The sequence below is a fragment of the Sardina pilchardus genome, chromosome 7 (assembly GCF_963854185.1).
Source record: "Sardina pilchardus chromosome 7, fSarPil1.1, whole genome shotgun sequence".
In the NCBI taxonomy this organism is placed as follows: domain Eukaryota; kingdom Metazoa; phylum Chordata; class Actinopteri; order Clupeiformes; family Clupeidae; genus Sardina; species Sardina pilchardus.
This window is the reverse complement of record NC_085000.1, coordinates 26685305-26698639: the sequence shown is the minus strand read 5'-3', so window position 1 is coordinate 26698639 and position 13335 is coordinate 26685305. Positions and strand designations below refer to the sequence as shown.

The 13335-nt window shown below is 48.0% G+C and overlaps 1 protein-coding gene across 1 annotated transcript in view; it reads right to left on the bottom strand.

The window, feature by feature from the left end:
• LOC134087820 (neuron navigator 1-like) overlaps positions 1-13335 on the bottom strand; it is an 87797-nt gene that overhangs the window by 51078 nt on the left and 23384 nt on the right. The window contains exons 5-6 of the mRNA XM_062541577.1: positions 8296-8398; positions 4244-4612 (exon numbers count right to left, since the gene is read on the bottom strand). Coding sequence (XP_062397561.1) covers positions 4244-4612; positions 8296-8398 — 472 coding nt within the window. The remainder of the gene's footprint in view (positions 1-4243; positions 4613-8295; positions 8399-13335) is intronic.

Sequence of the window (13335 nt, the reverse complement as noted above, 5' to 3'; positions counted from 1 at the left end):
GGCGTCCTCATGGGAAAGTGCAACTGCATAAAATATTTGTGTGTCAAGTCTGACTGGCCAAATGTTGAGGATAAGTACAAAATTATCATGTCATATAACCAAATTATGCTCCAAGATATGCATCAGGAACATAGCCATACATCTGTATTCTGCATTCTATATCTGATACTAAGCTTTCAGTACCCTTTCAGTGCTGATTGCAATAGAGAGCTTATGAGATTCAAGAAAATATAAATACAAATAGGACCGTTGGTCCTGTTTACTCTGTGTTTATCATTACATTTTTTTGTCATGATGGGATACTTATTTGAGCATTCCATTCATTCCAGCAACCCAAAACAGGTAGCCGGGCAGCCAGCCATACTCAAAGCCCCACACCCAAAGAAATGGTACGCACACATAAACATAAACATATGCGCATACGCACACACATGCGCGCACACCCACACACACACACACACACACACACACACACACACACACACACACACACACACACACACACACACACACACACACACACACACACACACACACACACACACACACACACACACACACACACACACACACACACACACACACCGGAGACATAGTTGCCCCTGAGGGGGGCCTTAGTCCCGAGGAGATTGATTTCCTGCTGTTCCGTCAGCTTTGTCGCGGTTGCCATGGGGACGGTATGGATGGAGGCGAAAGAATGTGTCAGGCCACAGGTTCTTTATCCAAACTCTGCTGCAAGCTTCCAGCTTTAAAGTGGATTACACAGCCAGGACACAAAGCCAACATCTTCACAGACTGACTTTCGAGAACAAAAAGTGCAGTGTTAGCCTGCTGATGATGCTCCATTGGTGATCTGACTCAACAAGTTTTCAAAAGGGATGAAGGAATTGGAACGGAGTTCCTCGGTCCAACACTGTTATGACTGCAATCTTTTTTTTACTACATTCAAGAGCAGGTGTACTGTATAAACAGGTGCTTGACCTACTATCCGTTACACACGGTCACGTTCAAACACTCATGGACGGCTCAATAAATCAAATAAAAGTCCAGCACAGGTTTTGAGGAGTGTGGTTGCCATAGAAACAAGGCAAAGCTCCATATGGTGATTAGGAGAAAAAAAAAGACCCTTATCTTGGAGTGTGAGTTAGTGTGGGTGGGTGTAAAAGAGAAAACTATCCCCCCGCCAAACATTTATAATACAGCACCTGTCCCAACATAGCTGATAAGATAATACGATTACCAGCACTGGATTTGATTTCACAATCACAACAAACCTGGTTTGAATATGGCCTGAATCTCGCCTCGCCAACCTTGCGCTAAATGGACTAATATGGAACAGAGCTCTCTCTAACGGTTTTTCTCTGCTTTTCCTGTCTCTTCACGTCAAAAAATACTGGGGTCCTTTGAGGGTAACAGGATGAGCGAAAGCACTTGGAAATGCACTTTGGAAAATAAATAAAGCGTGTTTGTTGTGAAGACGTATTTTTCATGTCAAACTGACTGACAAGCAGAGAGGCTCGGAACCTCATTAATCTAATCCTGTCTCTCCATGCCCCCCCCAAAAGCACCAAGCTGTAAGACCCACACAAAGATTCCTCTCTGCAGTAATTAGCCAGGGCCAATTCAAACAGACGCCCACGCGGGCCCGCGACGCTAAGCCCCGACTCGACGTGTCCAAAAACTAATCACGCAGCCTGACAGAGTTACAGTTTGTTTAGTGTGACTTCATGCATTTTTTTCCATTCTTTTTATGTTCACTGAGAGGACGGGGGGACGGGGGGGACGGGGGGGGGGGGGGGGGGGGGCGATCTGCGCTGGCGTAATCCTCTGTCCGAAAGGCTCCCTTTGGACTTAGATGGCGTCTCGTAGGGCACAGAGTTACGACCCATGTCCAGAGTCCAGGGGGCTTCGTCATACCCCCTCGGCGTGGAGAGAGACTCGGACAGGGGCAGTGGCACTCCAACACAAACACGGGTGGTGCTCGCGAAAGCATGAAGAGCACGACGCCTCATCACACAAATCTTTCCACCGCCTTCGCTCCTCATCTCCAATGAGCCAATCTTTTTGGACATAATTATAAATCCAGCAATGGCGAGAGAGAGGCTCGAGTGAGGTCTGTGTCACACAGATGACACAAGCACAAATCTTACCCTGAAATGGTGCGTGGAGAAATACATATACACGAGCATGTGCATACATACACATTGTGTGCGCGCGTGCACACACACACACACACACACACACACACACACACACACACACACACACACACACACACACACACACACACACACACACACAGTACAATACAGGGCAGGAGCCTTTTGATATTCGCCAGGAAACAGACCCAATTCTGCCCCATGTATCCATTATCTGCTTTAGAAAACTTCCTCCTCAGCAAAGCTGAAAGCCATTTCTGTGATGAAAATGAAATCATAGAAGTGAGTATAGGAGGACAAGGCCAGCGCCTAGAGTACCATAACAGGAACAGGCCACGGAATATGTAGCTCTGCACTTAAATATGCTGTAACATATTCAGCAAGGAAGAAGACTGCAAACACTGCTTTGTAATTACATAAAACTACATGGGACGGTTAGCTTTCAGGGATATGGTTTGGGCTATGGTCAAAGGCAAAAGTAAAGATAGTATCAAATTGTTCTTACATGCTAATAGTTTGTTTGTCGCAGTGAATGTAATTGCAGGCTTACAATGTAACAAGGGCTGTCTAATATAATGGGTTTGCAAACTCTCTACAGGGGGCCTCATGACTAAGACTGACTGATGTGGATGGATTGGAAGTAAGGAAGGTCCACAGCGAGCTAAGTGCTGATGTAGCAGAAATGATGCCACTGCACGTGGCTATGGAGGAGAACATTCAGACTGCATTGAAGCTAAATGTACTAAGGTTCAGTTGGAATAGATGGGGGCAGGTACAGTGTTTATAACTAGGAAGGGGAAGTGAGAGATTTATGATGAAATGTGTTAGGATTTTACTTTCATAGTCACAGCCATGGACTTGCAATTATATTGTGAGGGCTATCTTCAAATAATACTGGAGGCATGCTAATATGTTGTGGATACTTTCCAAAGGACAAAATGTTCTTCAAAATGATCTTTTCATCAGCAATTACGTAACAAAGACGTTCAGATATTTAGCTATTGAACACAAACAAAGGTCCAGCCCAAATGTTGACGAGCAATCAAAAAGCTAGTGACTTCCCTTTACAAAACATCATCATTCCAAACATATCTGGACCCATGACCATAGCCCCTGAGGGCAGTACCTCTGGACTCTACAGCCAGTGCAGAGGGACTTCAAAGCAAGGCCATTGGCTACAACATCAGTTTATAATTTAGCTTTCCAAAAATGTTAAACACCCTTAGTCCTAGCTCCAGGCCTGTGCTCTTACAAAAGAACATGTGTCAGACAAACCCAAAACACAAACATTGTGTAAAGCCTTCACAATCATAAACACACTGCACGCATACACACACACACACACACACACACACACACACTCAGACTGACTCATGCACTTATGACAGTCACACCCCATCAAACAGGCATGAACACACGCACAGTCCTTCCAACAACCAACATACACACTTTCCTATAAGAGGCCCAACAGTGGGCACCAGTACAGCCAAAATTCCACTCAGTTACCCGCGACAGATCCAGAGAATGGGGGGGTGGAGGGGGCGGGGGGGGACTGCCATCAGCTCCAACAGGAGCCCTGCAGCTATCCTGTGACACACTCTGCAGCTCTGTGAAGAAGCCTAGGGCTCAGTATGACACGACTCGCTCAGCAGGAGGCCCCCAAAGCTGATTGTGAATTGGACGGCAATGTGAGGGGGGGCGCTTTTATAATTCATCTCATAACAGTTGGGCCATTACGCCGCTCCGCCTTTGAAGTCGTATGCCACGGGTTGGAGTGACCTCAGCTGGGCTGAGTGCGTGGAGTCGGCCTCTTAACTGCTAACAAATGACTAAATGGCAACAAAACAAGGCTGTGTGTTTTTCCAAAACAGCTCACAAACCTGTGTACCGTGGCAGTGAGAACAAGGTTTTATCTGCACTTTAGAGTTTTGGAACGAATGAGAAATTATATGATGTCCAGTTTTGATGCGGGTGGACTGTTTCAGTAATTGTTCAACAAACATAAATGAAACATTGACTGTTTGTTAGAACTAAATCCTAAATATACCATACTACTAATATTCTATACAAAAAAAAGTACTTACCCATTGGCCAGATCATCATCATCCACGTCCACGTCATCCTCTTCCTCATCCTCTTCATCTTCATTCAGGCTTTTCCCCTTCAGGTTGCCCTCGCCCAGGTATTCGGACTTGAGGTCGGCCAGATCGTCGTCCACGCCGTCCAGGCCCTCGACCAGCTCGATGCAGTGGATCTGGCTGAAGCGGCTGGGGCCGCGCAGGGGTTTGGTGTGGGCGGCAGGGCTGCCCGTGGACGAGGGCGCGTCGCCCGCCTGCAGCCGCGGACTGGACTGGCCCTGTCGCCACGACAGCGGCGACGAGCGGTTGGACAGGCTGGAGATGCTCCGCGCGTTGGTCTCGTCGCTGTCGTAGCACACGCTGCTCTCCATACAGCTGAGGAGCACAGGGGAGGAGATGGTTCATTGCTTCATTCAAAACATAATCAAAACATATTTTAGAGGGTTAATATGACCAAGCCATAACAATAATAGCCTCGCGAGCCATCCACGTACTTCCGGCCAAGGATTGCCTCCACTACGAGTCTGGCCGTGCTCCTCTGTGGAGCATTCTGCTCGGTAGAATTGTAACAGAACGCCCCCCCTCCAGAAAGCAGCCAATAAACGAAGAGACGGGTTGGTGGGGGCGAAAGGGGGAGGGCGCTCGTGACGATGACGTTAAACGCCTGCGCTATGTTGTTATGAGTAACTAACGCCGATTGGGTGAGAGCTGTCCAATCAATTCAAACCAGAACTGGGCGTTACTTCCCGCTTCCTGCAAGCGCTTCAGAGCAAAGAAATTCCAGACCATAATACGAAATGAAATGGTAGTATTATGGGATGGTCAGGACCAGGCTATAACAATAAAGGCTTTTAAAACTTTTCCAACCGAGAGTGCCTTGGAGTTTCTTTGTTTGTTGGCAATCTATACATGTGTTGAATTTGCTGAACATGTGTAGCCTTGTAGGCTGAGAGGCTTATGAAGACGAGATGGCACAGACAGCAAAGACCAGGGACACCAAATGAAAGTAGATAGCATGAGAAAGACATGCGTCACTACATGTAGGTGCCTTCCCTCTGTCCCCTGTTCCACATAGGTGGAGTTTCCTTACTGTACATTACCACTGCAGAGCAAAAGGTCGTTTGTTTTTCACATCTTACGCGAATGTACTTCAAACAAACGTATTTTAAGGTGAGATAACACTTTTACGCACTCGTAACTGCTGTTCTCTCCCGTTAATTGTGTTATTGTAAAACCTTAAATAGGCTTTATTTTTCCACGCATACCATCTGTGTCTGAGTGCCTCAGAGTAAATGACTGTTGTCTACTGGGCTGGATCCCAGGGGAGGGTTTGAGCGCCCTCTCTGTCAAACGGAGGAAATGCATCTCATTTCCTTCCCCCGTCACACACGTCCCTTTCAGCAGGATGTGAGTCAGTAAAGTGATCTCGACCGCCTGCCGTTGGACTGCCCCTTTCCTTAAGATGTTTCCAAAGATGACCGCCTGTGTGTGTGTGCGTGTGTGTGTGTGTGTGTGTGTGTGGCTGGGGATTTGAGTGACCTTGCTCCTGACGTCTGCATCTCCCCTGGCGGCCTCCTTTGTCGTCGCCGGGGCCCCGCGTTGCGTCCTGTGAGCCTCGTCGCTACCGCTAATGCTTTTTAAAGGCTTTATGATGTTTCCAGGTGTCTGGTGTTTTTATGCATCAGCTGACATGTCTTGCCTACTTCCCGGAGGTTCCCGAGCACAAGCTTTCATCACCGGGGTCCCGTGGAATTCTCAACACTGATTTAGAGGTCAAAATACACCACTGAGCAGCTCTATCTGTCTGTTACACACGCATGCATTTGCATTGAATTACTTCGGCCTTCTCACTCTGTGTGGATGTAATTTGGTTTTGCGTTAAAGAGGAACTATGCAGGATTGGCGATTTCATCTCTGGTTTTGGTTTCGTTTTTCGTTTTCGCTCGTTTTATGCTTGCATATTTCTCTGCTTCCCCGACAGCTTTAGCGTGTATATTTATACATATATAGGCTATATATAAATATATAAATTGCAAGCATGGTTCTTCTTGTTCCTTACGCGTCTCAGACTTCCAGATGTAAACAAGGAGCGATCGTCTCCTGCAAAAACGGCAAGGTTTTTCTGAGCGATTTTATGACTATGAAAAAGTTGCATAGGGTCTCTTTAAGTGTCCTTCGGCAACAAGACCAGAAGGACTGGCTGTGATTGTGACTGATACCTTCTGGAACCCCACTGTTAAAATGTCTCACTTCCACAGCAGGCTGCGCGCAAAACATAAAGTCAAGGTTCAGTGATGACACCAAGGAAGTCTCAAGGACAGTCGGCAGACAGCAGATACTCTGGACTCTGACAGATTGGAACTGAGTGTGAATAGAGAAAGATGGAGGGAGAGTGATGGAGAGAGAGAGAGAGAGAGAGAGAGAGAGAGAGAGAGTGAGAGAGATGAAGAGGGAGAGAGGAGGAAGAGGAAGCCTAATGGAGAGACTCAAGCAGAGTGCAGTTAGGAAATGTAGAGGAGAGGTGCTGAGCTGTGTGTTTTCCCCGTAAATTATCTCCCGTTCCGAGTAGCCTCCCCTTGCCTCGTGGCTCTCAGTGAGTGTAATTGAGGCTTTTTGATAGGGCATTTAAACAAAGCCATTAAACGGAGACAGGCCTTTGGATGGAAGGCCGCTGCTGCAGAGGCCTGAGAGGGGCGGTCCCGTCCAAGAAGCTGTCTCCTTTCCATAAGAAATGGCCAGGCAGGGGAGTAGTTATGGTCATCGGAAAAAGTCATAAAAATAGTGATTAGTGTACTAGGCTTTTCGGAGAGAAATTAAGCAAAGATAAAGAAGCCTGGTGGAAAATGGCACTCAGACGACGTCTCGGGATAGTGCTGATGGTGATGAGCAGAGAGGTGAAAGATAGGAGGCAGAAAATGATGATGGAAACTGATAATTTAAATTGATGTGCACAAACGAGTGGAGATGTACTGTGTGTGTGTGTGTGTGTGTGTGTATGGATGTGTGTGTGTGGTGTGTGTGTGTGTGTATGGATGTGTGTGTGTGGTGTGTGTGTGTGTGTGTGTGTGTGTGTGTGTGTGTGTGTGTGTGTGTTGTGTGTTGGGGCTTGAATGTGCCTGAGTGTGTTTGAGCACTATCGACTCATTATTTGTGAAACTGCTTTGCCAATACACATTTCTAGACAGAAATTGTCATCCATTTTGCTATACCAAAGCAGCAGATACCGGCCATAAAACTCTGGGATAAAAACACTTGCTGTTCATCTCTGGCCTATAACAATGAGGCTGACGGTAAAAACAAAACTAAGCTCCACCGTACCAACCAATATTGGGTGAAGACATGTCAAAGAGGGAAAAATCAGCACAGCAGGCAAGGGTATAAAGCCACTGCACTGTGTGTTTTATTGCAGAGTTTATGGGCGGCCTTGCTAAGCCACTAAGCTCGGAGCTTTTGCCAGCCAAGGCAAGTCACACAGCCCCCCTATTAACAGACTATTAAAGGGAGGACTCATAGGCCGTCCACTTCCTGACGGGCCGGAGGAGCACTCTGGACAGTAAACAGCCCCACCGCGGCTAAGTAAACACGGCCACTGGGCACTGACAACCTTCTCTTCCCTCCTCTCTCTCTCTCTCTCTCTCTCTCTCTCTCTCTCTCTCTTGCTCCAGAGTTATACAGTGGGATTCAGAACAGAGGAAGTGGCGTGACTACAGGTACACGCTAATGCTAATTAGCCATTTACACTGATGGGGCAAATGCTTGATTTACATGCAGTTTTAATAAAGCAGAACCAAATATTGACGCTTTTTGTGAAATTTCACGAGGGAAGATTTCCTCTATAAAAGAGGAGCAGGTAATGACAGCTCCAGGCTTGTCATGCTAAGATGCTACGTTTGCGATGCAAAAGGGGATTGTGATAAATGTGTCTGTACCTGCTGGAGATGACACAGAGACGTAAACACAAATAAATACCACATGGCGCACCGCGGGCTGCTTGGCTTCCAATTACATCACTCACGCAGGGGGTGCCGAGGAAAAAAAAGACTGGAAGGAGGAATTACCTGTGACTGAGCTGGGACCCCCGCAGGCTGGACATGGTATCTTCCAGGTTCTGCCGGAGATCAAGGACGTTCTGAACAGTCCGCTTCCTCTGTGACTCCGGGTCTGTAGGGAAAACGGACGGGCAGAGGAGGAAAAACAGAGTTATTTTATACGTCGTTTATTGACCGTGACTGGTGTTTTTTCATGCGACGACGAGCCAAGGAGGAAATGGAGGGAAGCTGAGGTGCCGCATTAATATGACAGCTCAGCAACAAAGCCGTCTCACAAGCAGCAGCTCCATGAATTAAACATTGCAGGAGCTGGCCTGCCAAACTGCCAAGGGGCAAGGCTCATGATGAAATTCAACTGACCCAATCACTGTACTGGGACTGTTTGAGGTCTGCACTTTTCTTTGTTTAAGGAAATGCACTTCATTGGGGTCACTGTGTGTGAGCAAACAATGGGGACAATAGCGTTTTAGAAAGTAAATCCCTTAAACAGCCCCTTTGTGTGATGGTCTTGCATGTGCACGATCCTGAGTACTATTTCACCCGTTTCTCCAATAAACGACAAATGACTGAAAGAATACTAGAGTGTTCCAGTCACTCTACAGACCACAGACCCTGTCGCAGTTCAACGAGAAGTTGGGGCCCGACCAAAGTAAAGCCTGCAGGCCACCTCCCATGTGTCTTTTCATGGTTATGAAGTATGCTTTACTGTATCATAGCCAGGTGTCTACAATATAGCCAACATTTGACTGACATGGAAAAAAGAAACAGCGACCAAAAATGAACACGGACATGAATGAATGTAACAAAGCACCACAGGATTACACTTGTTCTGAGCTGCCCTGAGCCACATCTGAGCCCAGTTAGTCCTGCTGGTGGATGCTGGTCATTATGAGCAGTGGGCAACGACAGCATGGCACACCCAAATGCCACACCTGTCACAGCCGTGGGAGACCCCCTTAAAGCCCCCTCATTGGCACCTCTTCCCTTCCCATAATCCTCCAGCCCCTATAATCCTGGAGGCTGCCTGATGAGCGGAGCCCCTGAGCAGCAGCAGCGGTAGCAGGAGCAGCCCCCCCCACCCCCACCACCACCACCACCCTCTACCCCCCCCCCCCCCCCCCCCCGCATAGCCAGCCAGCCAGCACTCCCACTGGGCCACACATTAGGCTGGCGCTCGCTCCAAAACCCCACTTTTTATTCTTGCTAATCGGCTCAGATCGTGCCATGTGATAAGAGATTCGACAATTGGCCATTGGCCGGGTCAGACGGCGCGGGGATAAGGTAAAGATTTCCCAAGCTGTGTGGACCACTGGGGAGCGAGAACGCAGGGGGTCCCCCAACTGCTCCCCCAAATTTAGGTGGCGCTGACACCCTAATGAGGCTTCTTCTCCTGTGTTCTCTTCTCCTATTGTGATCTTATCTGGGGGAGAATATGGACAGAGCTATATCAGTACATCAGAGGCACCCAAACTATCCAGCCTCCATGGTGTACTGTGATAAGTTTACAGTTAGTGAGGGTCTGTGTCCAGCGATGTGCTGGCCATCAGGACTATGGGGACTTATCCTGGTGGTCCATTGCATCTGTGGGCCAGTAGACCATCAAACTATAATGATCCGTACATACATTAGGTTTTACCAGCCCATTCTGCCTCATTACTGATCCAGCTGGTGCTAGCAGTCAAGTCCAGGGCCACCTCTGTCTTTGGCCAAGTTACAGCACTGCATTACAATACAGTAAAGGCTTTTTGTTAATAATGAATGGTGTTGTTACTGTATTGTTGGTGAAATGTTTGACTTTTGACGCTATTTTTGAGGTATTTCATTCTAGCCCAGAGTAACCTTATCACATTGAAGATGGATGTTCATAGTGTGTAATGATGCGTTTTTAAAACATCCCTTTAACAGGGATTAGCACCTCATTAAAACAGACTCCACTCTGAGCTGATGAGTAACCGAGAGGTGGAGAAACAAACCCCATTAGTTTGGCAGCGACAGAGTCTCTTTGTTCTCCGGCGTGATAAGGCCGCCCTAGATGACACCACTTCCTAAAGCGGCACACCCTTTGACAGCCCTTAATTATTCTGGATTTGAAAATCAATGTGTTGGCTCTCTAGCCAAAGCCTCCCAAGGTCTCTGGTCACAATCTTAATTGTTCCACATCAACATCTGGGCCTCTGACAGCGGAAGATGAAGTGCTGCGATTCTGACCCGGTTTCAAAGGCCTTTAGGATAAGGGCCATATAATACTCTCTCAAGGTTGCGCTGGTTCACGGGTAGGGGGAGAGAGGGGTGAGGTACAGGTCAGAGGTTAAGAGAGGGTGGGGGGAGCTTTCCCAATCCAGCTATTTATCTTGTCACGCGTGAGACAGCGAGACGCGGCACTACCGCGGACACCACATGCCAAATGGCTTTATCATTATGTTCAGCACTCGGAATGAATCGGCAGGAAGTGGCTTTGATTAAGCGGTCCATCTTTGGCGTTTCTTGTTTCATTCAGAAGCTTCGCTCCACACACTCCAGACCACGAAGGCTCCCCGATTCATAACGACGAAATAATTTATCACGGCGGACAGAGCCGGGCCTGGAAGGGATGACGAGAGCGCAAATGGCCAGAGCTTCAATGGTTAATGCTGACAGAGGAGATGACTAATAATGCAGACCGCCCTGATTCACTCATTTTCTATTTTTACCCCCTGGGATAACTTCCATTAGTCTTAGTAGCTGCTTAGCGGCCAAATTGCTTGGATCCTCGGTATAGCGCAGAAATTACTTTTTTTTGCATGGCGATGGGAAGATCTGATGTAGGATATGAATTCTTATCAACCGGAACAATGGTTTGTGATGGAAATAAAGACAAATGAAGGAGTGCATTAACTGGATCCCCTGAAGGCTTTTCTCCATTCATTTGTGCTCAATCAGGCCCCAATTAAACTCTCTGCTCACCACCTACAGAGGTGATGGCGAGACAAAGGATTTAGCCGCCATTTTAATCATTCCCATTACAGGTCAGGAGGACTCCAGCTGTTGGGGGGATAATGGAGCACATCCTCCAGCTGGGGCAGGGGTGTGAGGTGGGGGTAGAGAGAGAGAGAGAGAGAGAGAGAGAGAGAGAGAGAGAGAGAGAGAGAGAGAGAGAGAGCGAGTCCCAGGAGACCGGGAAGAGGACAAGAGGACACAAGGACGACCGGACGACCGGACAACCGGACAACAAGAACTGACCTTCCTGTGACACACCCCCCTATCCCACTTTCCCCTCCGACTGTCGCCACCACCTGAGATGCTCCACCCACCCGCCGTCCCCGACCCCAGTGCATGGGCTTGTTCCAGCTGGCCGACGCAGGAGCGACCCTCCCTGAGAAAATAGTGGGGGGGTCACAGCCCTCTTCGATGGTGTCCATCATACTAACAGCTGCAGACTGAACGTGCCCATGGCAACGATCTCACAACATAAGCTTTGGGGCGGTGAGTGGGGGGGGGGACGAGATCGGGTCAGCAGCAATGCACTATCCATTGATTTCCCATGAAAGTCTGTGTTAATATGATGCATTGATTGGTTCAGTTCTGTGCCTGAGCCTGATGGTGAGATGATGAAGTCATTGGTAGTGTAGGCCACTGTCAATTACAGCACCATATGGCCGCTCACATAGCGTATTGCTGTCTGGGAGCCAGCAATTAAAAGAAGAAAATGGAATTGTTTGGCTTCTTACATTTCCTAAATAGTCATACAGTACGCTCATGCTGTTCTTGAGTGTTGTCTGTCAGTGTCCCAGTACACCGTGAGTCACACTTCATTCAGAAGCAAAGAGTATGCTTGATTCAGAGTATGCTAAAAAACAGCATTCTGACTTCTCGCTCATCTTTGGCTTTCATAACCCTGATGGGAACTGTTTGATAGTCTCACTCTCTTTGTGTGTTGTCCTAAGTAGCCGTAGCATTGAGTCCTTACTTGAGTGGATAAGCACCAGTCTATAAAAAGGGAAATGAATGACTAGACCATGTAAAAGTAGACCATGCTATCTATATCTCAGAGCCATCCTCCACCCGGCAGAACCAGATCAATCCCACTAACATGTTCAGCAAAGCTTCCGTTTATGCTAATTGGTGTCTCCTGTTTTAAGTTCTCTGTCAGACATGCCAGAGCCTTCCGACTTCCTGTTTTCCAAATATGCCCAGGCGCAGCTGTGAGCAGTACCAGGAGAATTAGGGGAATTAGGGATGCAAATTTCACCGTCAGCCACAAGCCGTGGTCCCAGAGGGAGCTAAATGAATCATGTATGGCTGGTTAAACTGGGGGAGCCCTTCACCTGCACTCCCCCTGACCCCCACATCCCCCTCATCACACACACACACATGCACACACACACACACACACACACACACACATGCACACACATTCACACACTCTCACGTACGCATGCAAGCATACACACACATACGCACACATACACACACCCATACATACACACTCACTCACGCATGCAAGCACACACACACACACACACACACACACACACACACACACACACACACACACACACACACACACACACACATATGCAAGCACACACACATGCGCACACACACACGCATGCAAGCACACACACATACACATGCACACACTCACACTCTCTCTCACACACACACACACACACACACACACACACACACACACACACACACACACACACACACACACACAGTGAGCCCATGTGTGTGTGAGAGTTAGAGGGTGGGGGTGGAGAAGTGTGGAGTCAAAGGCGCCGCACCAGCATTTGTCTGCTCTCCTTTGGCTGCCCATTGGAAGGCATGCAGCCTGATTAAAGCAGGCCAGAGGCAAAGTGGGAGCACACACTGAATCCTAATAGGGGTGGCAGTGGTGGTGTGCATGTGTGTGTGTGTGTGTGTGTGTGTGTGTGTGTGTGTGTGTGTGAGAGTGGGGGAGGCCCTTTGAACAAGGAGTGGCACTAAGCTGAAAGGAAACCTCTTCATTTTGCAGCACCCAGGAAAGAAGAATTCATTGGTTACTGAGCAGACAAAGCCTGGAGAGGA